General features: G+C 34.2%; 1 protein-coding gene across 1 annotated transcript; it reads right to left on the bottom strand.

The window, feature by feature from the left end:
• Positions 1-3,117: 3,117 nt before the first annotated feature.
• LOC110603528 (probable serine/threonine-protein kinase PIX13) lies at positions 3,118-9,579 on the bottom strand. The gene is made up of 6 exons (XM_021741281.2): positions 9,186-9,579; positions 8,627-9,021; positions 8,302-8,437; positions 8,034-8,173; positions 3,675-3,798; positions 3,118-3,545 (listed from the first exon to the last, which is right to left on the bottom strand). The coding sequence occupies exons 1-6, from the start codon at positions 9,319-9,321 to the stop codon at positions 3,220-3,222; spliced, it is 1,257 nt and encodes a 418-aa protein (XP_021596973.1). The 5' UTR covers positions 9,322-9,579; the 3' UTR covers positions 3,118-3,219.
• Positions 9,580-16,123: the final 6,544 nt, after the last annotated feature.

Here is a 16,123-nt window from a genome sequence, read left to right as displayed (position 1 = left end):
TGCCTTACTAGGAACCTTATTTGATAAATATATGGCAGTTTTGAAAGCATACATCCATACACAGAAGAATTGTTTAACATACTCCTAATCACATCTAATAAATTATAATTATTGCTCTCGGCTATACCATTTTGTTGTGGTGTATCTACCATTATGTACTGAGTATATATGTTATGTTTTTTAAGAAATTTAGAAAACAGACTAGGGCATTGTCTAGTTTCATCATATCTTCCATAATATTCACTACCTCTATATGATCCGATAACTTTCACATTTTTATCCAATTGTCTTTCATCCTCGTTAATAAACACCTCTAATGCATTACAGCCTGAGATTTTTCATTCAATAAACAGTTATATCCCTTGCTGCAACATATCTCTCAACAGGAACACCACAAGATGCCTTCATATTCACATCTAAGGATATTTGAATGTCTTTACTTTGCTGCAAATCTTTCTTCTGCTAGACATAAGTTCTCCCCTAAAGCTATTAAATCTGTGTTCATAGGTTACTGCTCACTTCAAAAGGGATATAAGTTGTTTGACTTACAATCTCAAACTTTTTTGTAAGTAGAGATGTTACCTATCATGAAGCCACTTTCCCTTTTAAACAGATGACAAATAATCATACAACACCTCTTCCATTATCTTGTGTTACTTTAGATGACAATCCTCTCTTAGGTTCTCCAAATACTGATATCAGACCACCTTCTGCACAATCTATCCCTGCCAGTACCCACTCATCTAATGCTCATATAAGAAGATCTTCAAGGTAGCCTGCTCCTCTATAGTGGTTAAATGATTTTGTTTACATAGCAATAACAGAACATGAGTCCTCTAGTCTCTCTCTTATTGTTTTTTCTCCTTTTCACACTACTTTTTTTAGCAATGTTTCTCAACTTGTTGAACCAAATACTTACTTTCAATCTTCAAAAGATTCCCACCGGATGGAGGCTATGCAATAGGAATTGAATGGCCTTAAATAGAACCAGACTTGGGTTTTGACTCGATTACCCAAAGGGAAGAAAGCCATAGGACCTAAGTGGGTATACAAGATAAAATACAAGCCATCTGGAGAAGTTGACAGATTCAAAGCTAGGTTAGTGGCTAAGGGTTACAATCAGATTGAAGGAGTTAACTACAAAGATAGATTCTCACTAGTTGCAAAGATAGCTACTGTGAGAATATTTATTGCAATTGCAACTATGAAGTCCTGGCCAATTTGTCAAATAAATATAAACAATATTTTTTTTGCATGGCTCTCTCAATGAAGAAGTCTTCATACAACCTCCCCAAGGATATACCAAGGTCCTGCCAGGTCAAGCATGCTTGCTGAAAAGATCCCTATAAAACAGACCTCAAGACAGTGGAACATAGAGTTCACTGTCTTCCTTTTGTCTTTGGGATTCAGAGTCTTCCAATGATCAATGCCTTTTTACTTATTCAATTGATGGTGTCTTTCTCATGCTTCTAATTTATGTAGATGATGTTATTATCTCAAGAATACATCACATAGATAAAATAAAGAAGGCTCTCCATGACAAGTTCACCATTAAGGACCTTGGCTTTCTCAAATACTTTCTAGGATTCGAAGTTCTAAATTTGCTAGTGGTACTCTCATCACTCAAAGAAAATTTATTCTAGATCTACTAGTTGAGACAGGAATGACTGATGCAAAGGCAACTACAACCCCTCTTCCTCCGGGACTTCATGATATATTGCCTGATCTAGACAAATTCAGAAGACTCATAGGAAGACTACTATACATTAACCTGACTAGACCAGATCTCAGCTATGTTGTTCAGCATCTCAGCCAATTCAAGGCCCAACTAAGAGTGCCTCACTAGTCTGCTGCTTTATATGTCCTCAGACACTTTAAGCAGTGTCTTTCCAAAGAGTTATTTTTTCCTTCTCAAGGAGAATTCAATCTAACTGCCTACTATGATGCAGACTGGGGAGCCTGTACTTTCTCTTGCAAATCCTTAAGTGGATATTGCATTTTTCTAGGTGGTGCTTTAATTTCTTGGAAAACAAAAAAAACAAGCTACAGTCTCAAAGAGCTCAGCTGAAGATGAATATCGAGCCATGACCACTCTCGTATTTGAACTACAGTGGATACATCTTAAAGGATCTATGCATAATTAATCTCCACCTGCCCATTAAGTTTTATTGTGACAGCAAAGCAACTATTCATATTGCTAGCAACTCAGTGTTCCATGAACGTACCAAACATCTTGATATAGACTGTCATATTGTTAGAAATCAACTTCAACAGGGCTTCATTCTTCCTTAATATGTTCCCTCCACATATGAAATAGCTGATATCTTCACAAAGGCTCTACCAGAACCAGCTCATTCTTCCTTTTTGTCCAAGTTATCTCTTGTGGTATTCCACCAACTCCAACTTAAGGAGGGGGTGTAGAGTTAGTTTAAATCTACAATTAGTTAGCTTGATTGTTAGCTCACATATATTAGTTGTTAGATGAGTTAGTCCCTCTAGACTCTTCTGTTCATTATGTATAAATAGCTGAGACTTTGTACGCATTAAACACAGAATAATATCATTTTCTCTCTCAAAACCACGCTTCTCACAATACTAAACATACTATACAAGTTCAATAAAATTCTCATGATTTCCTTTGGGTAATACATTGATATACAAGAGTAATTTCATTGGCTAAAAATTATTAATATCATTAGTATTTTACATAGGTAATATTTATTATCTTTGGATATATAAATAAAAATAAAAGTACATGAAAATTACCAACAATCATATTCATCAATAATAAAGACAACTACTCAACCTTTGGGTGATTCATACTATATAGATAATTGAGCTATTTAATTTAATGTTCACATAACTTCCTAATTTAGTCACTTTGATGACTAGCAAATTATTCATAATATAGACTTTTAACTTCAATTTTTTTCCGAGTATTCTCAAATTTTGAAAAATATAAGATATATTTTTCTAAAACATTTTTTCCAAAAAACAAAATTGTAGTATATATATGTGTTTTTCTATAAGTTGCAAATTTCTTGACATTCTGGTTAATGCAACTTTTACCTTCTTTCCCCTAATTTTTATTTTTCACCTGCGGAACCAAAAATAAAAAAAAAAAAAAAAAACCTTTTATTGAATTGAAATTCCTTATTAACATAAACAAATATATAAAACTTAAATAAATTTATTATTTTATATGAATCTAAATGAATTTTATGCTTCATCAATTGCATATCGTTCTCCAACATGTTGCAATGTCTCTTCAACCTCTTTCATTGATGGCCGAGACGTGGGTCCAGGATTAAGACACCTAACGGCAAGCTGAGCAATTTGTTCAGCTTCTTTGGCAGAATATTTTCCCTCCAATCTACTGTCCATTATGCTTCTCAACCTTCTTTTATTAACTAAAGCTGGTTTAACCCACTCCAACAGGTTTTGTTCCCAAGGCGGTCGTTTTTTATCGATTGCCCGCAAGCCTGTTAGCATCTCGATCAATACAACGCCAAAACTATACACATCGCTCTTTACATACAAGTTTCCTGATCATTCAGCATCATATCAATGTTGTCGTAAAGTTAAGAAAAATCCCAAAACATTTAAACCAAGAAAACAGAGAAACAACCAGTGAACGAACCATGTAAACGAGTTTAGACAGTTCAAAGAATTACCTGTGGCAACATACTCAGGAGCAGCATAACCAACTGTACCCATAACGTGTCCTGTTACAGATGAATTACCAGCTGTAGGTCCCCACTTAGCCAAGCCAAAATCTGATATTTTTGCAGTATAAGACTGGAGATAACTATGAAGTTAGGAGGAGTTTCTTCTTTATTCTTTTAATTTCATTGAGTGCAGGAGAATTATAACAGCATAAAACAAACAGATAAAAATAGGTTATGTTGGAAATTAATTCTAGTTTAACAATGACATCGTTAAAAAGAAAACATATTTTAGTTAATGCACATGCTATTCATGTTAGAAAGAACACTGAGAAAGAAGCATAGTAACAAGTAAGATGGCATGAACTTATTCTATTTTATTCATTTAATAATGTCCTTACATACAAGTATATAAACAACCAATTCCACAATAAAAGGCCACAATCTTATGACTAACCAAAACTCCTAATAAGAATCAAATATTAATGTTCTCAAAGGAAAAATCAAATGTTAGTAAAACAATAACAAACCGAAAGAATAGGACTTGACAACACGCGTTGACTCATTAATATATTTCTCCATTATTCACTATCCCCTTAATGCAGAATGCAACGTTTAAACTGAAACCAAAATAAATCAATCGAATCAGAAATGTTGGAGCACTTCTCTCCAACTAACTACCATGGTTCACTTCTCAAAAATCTTTAACTATTGATTAGCTTGGAGCATTACTCTCCAACCGTTGATGGTTGACCACTTTGGAGCACTTCTCTCTAGGGCTGAGCATAATTCGGTTTAAACCGAAAAAACCGACCGAACCGAACCGATTTGAAATTTTGGTTCGGTTTTTTATATATTTCGGTTCGGTTCGGTTTTTAATTTTAGAAATTTCGGTTATTTCGGTTCGGTTCGGTTTTAGATTCAAAAATTTCGATTAAACCGAACCGAACCGAAATCACCTATACTACGTCGTTTTGAAATATACCCTTATAAGCATTTGCCCTAAATCTAAAAGATGTGGCATTGAGACTTGAGAGTAGAGACGCAGATTCCACGCCGCCTCACCCCTCCCGTCACACCTGTGCCTCTTCTCTGAGCACTGAGCTCCACCACTTCCAGCGGGTCCACCGTCCACCGTCCAACCTTCACTCTCCTCCCGACATCGATCGATTAACCATCGCGGCTAACTCGGGTCATCGATCTTCACTTGCAACGCTGAGTCGCCGACTGTCGTCGCTCTCCACTGTAGCTCTCTATTCTCTCTCTCCAGTCTCCTCACAATCGTCGGTCGTCGCTCTCCACGCAATCTTCGGCCGTCGCTCTCCAGTCCATCGGCTCTCAACGCTGTCAGCAACTTGGTTGTCCTCAATCCTCTGTCTTCCTCAGTCCTCAGTTCTCAGTCCTCGCCTCCTCGGTCCTCATCAGCAACTGTAAAAGGTAAGTAAATATAGGTGTATATTTGTGCTTGGTTGTTTAATCTTCCTGCTGTGGAAATAGAGAGCAGCAGTACAAATTTTGTTGCTTACTGGTGTTGTCATTGCATACTTGGTTTCAATTTGCTATTTTATGGTTAGTATTATTTTACTGTTATTGCTCTATTTTGTATTCTTGCGTTCAAATTTTATCTTCCCAATCTGTACATCCGAATCCGATGACACACTGCTTTTTGAATTGAGTATTGGGGCATTTCAGCTGGGGTTCGCATGAATATATTTGCATTTGTATTAATTGATGATAAATTGTCCGGGTGAAATTTTAATTTTTATATTGTTTTATGATTATTATTGATTTTTTATTTATAAAAGTTAAAATTAAAATATTTTAATAGAATTTTAGAATGAATTTAAAAAAAAAAAAATTTGAAAATCGGTTCAACCGACCGAACCGAACCGAACCAAATCAGTTCGGTTCGATTCGGTTATTCCTCTTATTCGGTTCGATTCGGTTTTTGTAAAATCCTACAATTCGGTTTTCGATTTTTTCGGTTCGGTTCGGTTTTGAACCGAACCGACCGAATGCTCACCCCTACTTCTCACTAATTTCCACTGTTGATTGATGTACTTAACATCAATGACAGACTCTTTTTTCATATACTTCTCATAAAAAATTTCCTTGAAACAATTCTCTACAATAATTCCAAGAAAAAATTTTGGTGCACTTCTCAACATAAGCTCTCTTTTTTTTTTTTTTTCTCTGTACAAAAAGTTCTTTTCGTTTTTCTTTTTTGCCAAAGGTACAAAAACTTCTAAACTTGTGCCAGATGTATTAATAACTCTCATATCTGAAGGCTGTATTTAAGTTTTCTCAGAGTTCCTCTCAAGTTTTCTCTCAAAAGCACTATATTCTTTTTCTTATACTCGTAAGATCGTAGAAGCTCTTATACCACATGTCAGGAAAAATACTGATAAAGAAGAAATATCATAAGGAAAGAAACTTTGTACAACTCTCATGCTCAAAAGATTAACAAATGACTATTTATATAGTAACATACCTGTGTTTGTTACACAAAATTAGAACCACTAATCAATGGATAAAGAGATCTTTAAAATTTATCAATAAATCATACCCACAATCACGTGATTATGAAACTAACTCTACAAATCCGAAATCAATAACAAAAAATACAGACTTGGCCAGCTCATAGTGAATTAACTCAGCCCAACGAGGCAAAAGGCCTCTTTGGTTGGGAGTTATGTCCAATAATAAACTCATGAGCTTCACCATCACTCTCTATAATAATACAACCAGGTGATTTCCTACACCACTGACCTTCATAGCTTGGTGCACATTATCAATCATTTCCCATTAATATGAATGAGCATAAAGTGGGAAGTGATAATCCTATAAATTTCTCATATGGTGGAATTGATCAATTCAAACATGTGAATTATGATCCGGAACCTCTAGGGAGGTTGAGGAGGAATGGGTTAGCAATAAGAAGAAAAAGAAAAAAAAAGAGGTGAAAGAAGGAGGCAGAAGCTTTAATAAGTTTTATTTTTAAAATGAATAAAAAGCTTTTTAGATACCTATATATATACTTTTATTATTTTGTGGTAAAATAACGTTTTAAACTTAATTGAATTAGAAGTAAATTATAAAAGATTTATTTAATATATTTGTAAAAAAATAAAGGGTCTATTTAACCATTGATAATGTTTAGGGTTTATTTGACTATTTAATATTAGTGTAAGGGTAAAAAGAGGTCTTTTGCCACCCAACCATGGTTTTAATAACGGTGTAACCGCCGTTATTTACGTGTTTTCGAGCCTGCCATAGCTGTTAATGCTTGTAAAGGCAGAAAAATTTTGTTACTATAACGGCCGTTACTGGCTGTGATGTAACGGCTGCCACTTTCCTTTATTTCACATCAGCTGCTCAATTTCAGGATTCTTGCAGAACAGTACCTGTTTTATTCAACCAGCAGTCCAGCAGTCCAGCACCAGCCTTTGTCATGTGAAATGCATTATTGAAGGGGAAAAAACTGATTTCTCTACTTCTTCTCTTTAGCCTTTTGTCTTTCTTAACCAACAAGCCAAGCAGTCCTCCATCCAGCACTCTCTCCACTTCTCCGGAGTCCAGACTCCAGCTACAGGCTCCAACATTCTTCCATACTTCTTCCATATTTATTTTTAGCCTTCATTTCAGCTTTTTAAGCCAAAAACTGGCATATTTCTCTTAAATTTTTTTACAACAGCCTATATACTTAAATTTCTACTCAAGAACCTACCCTAGACGATCATTCTGGTGGTATTAATTGAGATAAGTTACTATATATAATGTTTAAAATTTATGTATTTTATATTTATTTGATATATTTATACTTATTATTAAGTTATATAGTTTAATTTTCATTATATCTTTAAATATATTTTAATTTCATAAACTTTACAAATTTTTCAAAAAAATTTGCGCCGCGATAGACCGTTACAATTACATTATGACCGTTACAGGTCTGTTTCCATTACCCGCGACAGCGACCGCAATTTGAAACCATGCACCCAACAAATCAGTAGTACTAGTTGAGTCCAACTTTAATTGGCATCATTGCTCATTATAATTCATAGCATGAAGTTACAAATCAGATTTTGAATTTGAGAATATCTATCTTATTTAAATTATTTTCAAGTCTCTTAAATAATACTTAAATTTGAGAATTATAACTACTAATTCAGATTCCTTCTCCTCTGTTTTACCTTCAACTCAGCCAAGTAAACATGCAGATTTGGTGCACCAGACCAATCAAGATTAATATACAGTTACCACAAATTAAAACTATCAGCAACACCAATTAGATTTTTGAATTTGTCAATATCTGCCAATGAGTTTGGATTGTTCTCAATAGTATCTATAAGTCAAACAGAAATTCACCTGATCAAGCAGTACATTCGAGGACTTGAAATCTCTGTAAATTATTGGCTTCTCCATCATATGCAAGTAAGCCAGACCTCGTGCCATTCCTATCATAATATTAACCCTTGTTTCCCATGAAAGCAGCCGATTTGAGCTATCTACAAAATTCAAAAGAATGAGTGCATAGACAACAAAAGAAAACGAGTTTATCAGCAAGAAGTGTGCAGCAAATGCTGGTGCAGTTAGCCAATAACTCTAGAATTTAATGATATCCATTAGTTCTTACTTGCAAACAAATAGTAATTCAAGCTGCCTTTTTGCATGAATTCATATACAATGAGGAAATTTTCATTTTCCTTGCAGTATCCAACCAGCTTTACAATGTTTGGATGAGACAGCCTTCCTAAGAAACCAACCTCTGTCTGTATCAACAAATGACAACCAAATAATTACACAACAATTTATACATGGTTCAACTAACTTGGTCACATGATTTCTGACAGTCTAAAACTGGGAATTGGAACGCAGCAATGTCTACAATTCAGACGCATTTAATTTGCTATGTCATTGATTAAATTTATAATTTTTTTTTTTTTAAAAAAGGGACTTACTCGCCATTGTCGAAATCCTTGCTTGCTATTTGCGTCCAATCTCTTAACAGCAATGGGTCGTTTCTTGACACCTTGAGAAGTGGTCTCCTTGATCCAGCCCTTATACACGCTTCCAAAACCTCCTCTTCCCAGAACCATATCATTTCTAAAATTAAAGGTTGCAGATTTCAATTGGGCAAAGGTGAAAGATCTCAACTGTGAATCTGGTGAAGTTCCTACATCAGGAAGATTTTCATCTTCCATTGCAGCTGGGAATTCATTTTCCTCGGTGGCATTGTTTCCCCAGATTGCTGCAATCTTGCCACTCGCTTGAGATAGCCGTGCTGAAAAATTGGTGGTCAACATGGAGAACCAGCTGGTGCCAGAGACATTGCTACCCAGAAAAGATGTATCCCCTGATGAGATTAGGAAATTGAATAAACAAATTATTTAGGTACCCACCAAGTGTTTGCAAAAAGAACCCAAAGAATATAATATCATGAGAGCAAAAGCAACGGAGATTAACAGGACTACAAGATTGAAGTGGACAAAATACATAGTTGTAATATGGTGAACTTACCATCAATGAGATGGCCGATGCTACTTGGGAGAGGGTCTGAGTCTGGGATTGGGTGTGTAACTGGAGGTGGAGCCGAAGGGATAGATGCTGGGCCTGGATTGGACTTACCAGCAATGCGACTCCAGCAAATCCCCATAAAAAAAGTTGTATTCTATAATTGCACGAGTATTGATCTCTGATGAGTATAGATTGAGAGGAAACTTAAAAAGATCAATATTTTCTCTCTTGCAATCGAGTCAACGGCCGTCGCATTTTGAGTCATCCCATCACTTCTGTACCATCGAAGCTCAAGGAAAAAGACGTGAAATAGTAAACGAAGAAAGGTCCATTACGACAGCTTTTGCACGGGTAAATTCTAAAAGGCGGCATAGATCTCTGACCGAAAAACAAAAAAACAAAAAAGCCAAGGCATGGCTGAACGCGTGTAGGTATAAATGGAGCAACTCTTTTATCTCGATTCTCTTGAAATTAATTTATACAGATTATTTTTTATATCTTCAAAATTAAATAATTAAAATATTTCTATAATCTGTTTAATTACTTTATTTATTTTCATTTATAAAAATATTTTTATTATTTTTTAAATATAAAAATTGAATTTAAACTTTTAAATTTAATAAATTAATCTTTATTCTTTAAAATCGCACACTTCAATTCATACTATTTATTATAATTTAAATATTTTTATTTTTTATTTTTTATTTTTTATTTTTTATCTAAAATAAAACTTAAATCTCTATTAATTTTTCTTTATAATATATTATTTAATTATTTTTTAATATTTTTTATTTTTTAAATTTCATTCATTAAAATATTACTTAAAATTTTAAAATTTTTAAAAAATACTTATAATTTTAACTATTTTTAAATAATATCAAACAACTTTTAATAGGTTATAAATTTTTATAAAAAATATTTTAAAAGAAATTATACTTTCAAAAAAAGTTGACCATCCATGAGTTTTGAACTAATATTTATAATAAATAAAAAAATTGTAATTTTATATAAATTAAATATATATAAATTTAAGAATTTAATTTTAAAATTATAAAAATTAATTGTTAATTATGCTAAAAATAGAAATCAAAGTATAGTTTATACAATATAAAATTTTTATTTATATTAAAATAAATTTAAATATTTATAAGAGTATTTTAGATATTTAAAATATTTATTCTCTCTTTAATAGATTGATTAATGAAATTTTAGATGAAAGAACCTTCAATCTAATTTGAACGAATTAATTATATAAAAATTAAAGTGTTTGATTTTAAAAATATAAAAACTAACCTATAAATTATATTAAAGTTTAAAAATTAAAGTATAATTTACCTTTAATTTAACTATTAAAATGCCAGTTGCCTACAATTGCAGTTACTATGTAAAATAGAGTTAAATCTGTATTTATTGCTTACTTTTTCTTAATTTTTGACAATTTTTTTAAATTAAATTTTTATATCTAATCTTCATAAAAATATAATTTAATTTTTTTAATTTTTAAAATATAACTATTAATCTTGGAAAATAATAACCATTTAACTATAAAAATTCTGAGTATATGTAACTTATATCTACACATAAAATTATGTATTTTATATTATAAATTTACGTAAAGTGATATTTATTTTTGTAAAATAATATTTTATATAAAATAAAGTTAATTTCTTGAAATATATAAATACTTACTTTTATAAATTAATATAATAAAATTATTTTATAAAATATCTCGTAAAACTAGCATGAGAAGATTCAAAATACGATTTATTGCAATTGAATTTGAATTTTATAAAAAAATTCTCAACTAATATTTGAATATAGTATTGATGTTATAAAGATTAGATTGATGATGTGGTCGAAATAGAACTATCCTGTGATTGGTTAGATTTGAAAAGAGAAAAAAGTTACATGTAGTGGGTGCCTACAGCAGCCACTCCGACGCTCAAGTCAGTATACTGAAAAATAAATAGAATGCACTAAATGGCTTAAAACTTAAGTAGTTGTTCAATAATAGCGTACATTTACCTCTATAATTCTTCTTCTTTTATACTGTAAGAAAGTAGAGATAAATATAGCATTTTCCAATTATCCAGTGATGATGAAGCTGCCTGCTTGATAAGGGATATCATCAGCTAATAAATTGGCAATCCTACAATTACAGGTGTAATGGGGATACGTTGGACTGTGTTTGTTAATAGTAACTTCATACAAGACTCGTCCTATTGAGAGAAGGGCGAGTCTTGTTGATGCACCGAGTGTTATAGTGTCCGGATCTTCCTTCCTTAGGCTAGACCGCATTTTCTACTCATCAGATTCTTCCTACGTGGACCTATCTTGTAGTGACAGCTCACAGCTTACTTTGGGCGCTTGTTATGTAGCATTAAAGGTCCTTCTGGTAGTCTTTGATTCTTCATATTAGAAGGTGTCAGTTTGTCTTTTTGGTTACGTGGCATGATTTGACTGGCCTTTACTGTTTGCGTCATTTTGTCTTCCCTTGATCATGATAGTGGCCTCATTTTTCGAGCCATATTAAAAACTTTGCCGGCTATGCGACTGTATAAGAACCCTTCTTTTTCTTCTTTGTGTTTGCGACTATTATTTGCGGGAGACATGAATGGGGTGCTTTCTTCTCTTCTTAAGAATAACCAGATTTGTATAGAGGATATCATCATGGTCTATGTAGAGCAACTGAAGGCGGATTTTCATAAAGGTGCAAGCATACTGTTTAGCTCTTAGGACTACAACTAGTCCGACTATAATGCTTTTTCAACGTTACAACCCCAAGGAGAGGGGTTGGATTATGCAAGATTGATTCTGAGGGTCAGGAAGGTAGTTGGAGAGACAATCGTTCATATGGCCTTTCCAATGACGTTTTCCTGGAAGATGAGATCGAGTGAGAAGCTGAGGAGAATCCTGCCAATTGGATCTCTACTAATAGATTTTTAGAAGATTCTAATGTAATAGAGACTTCTCTAAGTCCCTTTTATCCCCTTGTAACCTTTTGTAATGAAAATACATATTTTGCATATATATTTGAGGGCAAAAATATGTTCATTTTGTGGGTTTTAATGCTCGATTTAGTAAATATACCTTATAGAATTTTTGCAAAATATGATTAATAACTGGGCCTATGACCTAGTGAATTCCCACCTCTGCGGGGCTTTCACCTAGTTATTCATCTTAATTCTTGGTCATAAGACTCACCTCATCAACATTAACCTTTAATTGAAATCGTCGCCTTTTACAGATTAGTATACCCCCATCGTGGTTGTCTGGTGCAGATGACTTGTTTATAGGGACCAATGTCTAGCTTGTGGCCTAGCGAAACCCGCCTCGTAGCCCCATTTAGTGGGATCAACACCTGAATGGTTTGGTGGAAACCGTCTTGTGATCTGCCTTGGCGGAAACCCTCCTTGTGGCCTCATTTAGTTGGACCAACACCCGAGTGGTCTAGCAGGAATGCCTTGTGACCTGGCCTAGCAAAAATTGCCTTATGGTACCTCACTTAGTGGGACCAACGCCTGAATGGACTGACGGGAAGCGTCTAGTAACCTAGCCTGGCAGAAACTACCTTGTGGCCTTGTTTAGTAGGACGAAAACTCGAATGGTCTAGCGGAAATCACCTTGTGACCTGGCTTGGCGGAAATCGCCTTGTGGCCTTGTTTAGTGGGACCAACGCCCGAATGGTCTAGTGGGATCCGCCTTATGACATAGCCTGGCGAAAACTATCTTGCGGCCATTTTTAGTGGGACCAATGCTCGAATGGTCTGGCGGGAACCGCCATGTGACCTAGCCTAGTAGAAATTGTCTTGTGGCCTCTTCTTATCTCCTTAATCTTTCTTTCTTTCGAGAAAGGCAATTCATTGTTCCTTGCCACTAAAGAATACAACATATGAAAGAAATATCTCGTTAACTTATTATTAATAAAAATTTCTCAAACTACAAATATTCTAGGCATGGGGAATGACTTGACTATCTAGTTTTGTTAGCCTATATGACCCTGGACGAATAACCTTTGAGACCTTAAATGGTCCTTTCCAAGTCTCGTCCAACTTACTAGGCCCAGCATTACCGCTTGTTATATTTGTTCTTTTGAGGACTAGGCCACCCACATTAAAGGCTCGCAGCCTGACCTTGCTATTGAATATTGTGGTCATTTTATTTATGTAAACCACTATTCTGATTGTGACATTTTCTCGTAGGAATTCGGCTTGATTCAAATTGAATTTTATCTCTTCAGGATCTCCTGAAATCTCAAGGTGTTGTATCCTAAAGTTGCTTGGATTTCTACGGGGATGACTACCTCGCCCCATATATAAGAGAAAAGGGCATTTCTCGTGTAGCTACTTTAGGAGTAATCCTATATGCCCATAGTATATGAGGTAACTCCTCGGACCAGTTGCCCTTAGCTTGGTTGAGTCTTTTCTTTAGCTTACTCACGCTATTCCTGTTTGCCTCATCTCCTTCCTTCTTCCTCAAGTCTTTTGGCGACATCTTCCAGCATGGTCCGAACAAAGATGGTGGCAACCTCCGGCCTAGGCAAATGGCGACATGTAGGTCTGCCTAGACCCATACACGTCCCCACTGATGTAAGCACAACCAACAACACCAAAAATGATGAGCTAGCATTGCCTCAAGGACCAATTACAAGGTTGAGATCCAAGAGGTTGAAGGAAGCATTTCAAGGATTCATGAAGGAATATGTTGAAGTTTTGCAAGTTCATTTTGAAGTTGAAGAGCAATCTGGCCATTCCAAGTCAATTAGGCCGAATGTGTCCTTATTGACAATTCAAATTTTGTATTTATAGTGGGTAGTTATTTAGTAGTGGGTAGTTATTTAGCAGTTGGTAGTTAACCAGTAGTGGGTAGTTAACTAGTAGTGGGTAGTTATCCAGTAGTGGATAGTGGCATAGATCATGGATCCATGCATAGTAGTGGGTAGTGGCATAGATCATGGGTCTATGCATAGTAGTGGAAAGTGGCAAAGATCATGGGTCTATATTTAGGTTATATAAAACATCTCTTTTTCCATATTGTACACAGATAATCAATTATTCAATACAATTACTTTACGCGATTCTTCTTTGAGAGCTTAAGAGAGATCTTGGTTCTTGACATTGCATCACGAATAAGGTTTGATACTAACTTGTATGGTTCTTATTCTTGCTGCTCTTAAAATCAATCAGTTATAAGTATTCTTAATTGCATGTTAATTAAGGGTGCTTTAGATTGGGGAATTATTTTCTGAACTAAGTTCTTTTTACTAGGCCGCATCAATTGGTATCAGAGCTAGGCTTAGTAATAATTTCTTAACTATCCTTTGTGTCTTTTCTTCAATTTTTCATGATCTTTCCGTTTGGGATACTTATTAGAGTCGAATACATTGTTTAGTTGTTGTTCAAATCTAATTTTACCCTAAATTCTTGTTTAGGCGGAATTACTACCTTCAGTGGTTTGGTTTGTGCTTTCTGCCCTAATTCGTATGCTCCTATTCTAACACTCTTAGAATGGTATTTCCAGTGTTTTATTTTAGTCCATATAAAAAAAAATACCAAAAAGAAAAAAAAGAAAAAGAAAAAAAAAAGAAAAAGAATTTCTGCAACTTTGGGTCAATTGTTGAAATTTCATTCTGATATTGATACCTACTAATGTAAATCATATTTCATATACCTTGAACATATTTCTGGGCTTGAGATTTGAAATATATGTTTGGGGTAGATTTAGGACCAATTTGGGTAGTATTTTCACAAAACAGTTATACTTAATACTTGTTGTTTTAAGTGTCTATTTTGTTTGCTTGTTTTGAATTGTTTTTGTTGAGTCACATCAATTAACCTAGGATCACATACTTAGGGAAAACTTTGTGTTAAGCACATCCGTCTTGTCAATTTTTTATTCTTAGTTTATCGATTTAATGTCTTTCTGTCTATTAGTTCCTTACACTTAGTTTAACAAATTGCACATTGTTAAACATCTAATTATACTTAGTACACGAAATTTCACTTTTGTGTGCTAAATCAATCCGTTTATTCATTTTAGTCACTTTGCATCTAGTGTTGTTTTCTATCTTTTATTGTTAGGTCTTTCATTGCTTTCCTTATTATTTGAATCATACAATCTTGGCTTATTGAGTCTTTATTCTGAAGTGCACTTTTGAGATACCAAGTGAGTGCTTGAAAGTTAAACACGTGAGTTGAGAGAATTGTGAATTTTTCTATAATATTTGAGCATAATACTGGTGATACTTCTGACCCTACATTTGATCTTAAAGATATGCATAAAACTTTCATGGATAGCTTTCAGAAGCTAAATTTGAGAATGGATAACTGATAGAGCATATTTTAGTCCATTTTATCATTATGTTCTTGATGTTTATTTACATCTTTTCTGCTTAATTTTGTGGTTTTAATTATATTTTGCAGATATTAAGTGTAAAGAGACAATCTGGAGAAAATGCTCTTAAAACTGCCAAAAAGTGCCAAATAAGGAAAGTTTTCAAATGAGGAAAGTGCAGAAGCAAAAGCAAACAAGGAAAGCTCAGTCAGAAGATTATTTGAAATTCAAATCGCAGATCTTTCTTTCCTTGTTCAAAAATATGCACACACTGCTGCAGTCATATCTTCCCATTTAGGCAGCAAGATCTCAAAGAGATGCTCTTCATATTCTGCGTTCAACATTCAAATTTCAAAAGAGGCTCCACCTAAAAAGGAATGTATGGACAACATATCTTCCCTTTTGAAGACCAAAATTCGTGCATCCTTCCTATTCAGAAACAATCTGCGCGCTTTCCTCTTCTGAGAGCCATCTGCGCGCCACCTTCCTTTTCTGCAACAACTTGGGCAACAAGTTGAGTATGGACAGCACCTTGGGCAGCCTCTACACTAATTAGGAAGCAAGGTCAGCATCTAAACTTATTTAGGAAGCACAATCTGCGCCTCCTT

Source organism: Manihot esculenta, chromosome 2 (assembly GCF_001659605.2).
Source record: "Manihot esculenta cultivar AM560-2 chromosome 2, M.esculenta_v8, whole genome shotgun sequence".
Lineage (NCBI taxonomy): Eukaryota > Viridiplantae > Streptophyta > Magnoliopsida > Malpighiales > Euphorbiaceae > Manihot > Manihot esculenta.
Note: the sequence above shows the minus strand (reverse complement) of the source record. Positions and strands in the feature narration are given on the sequence as shown.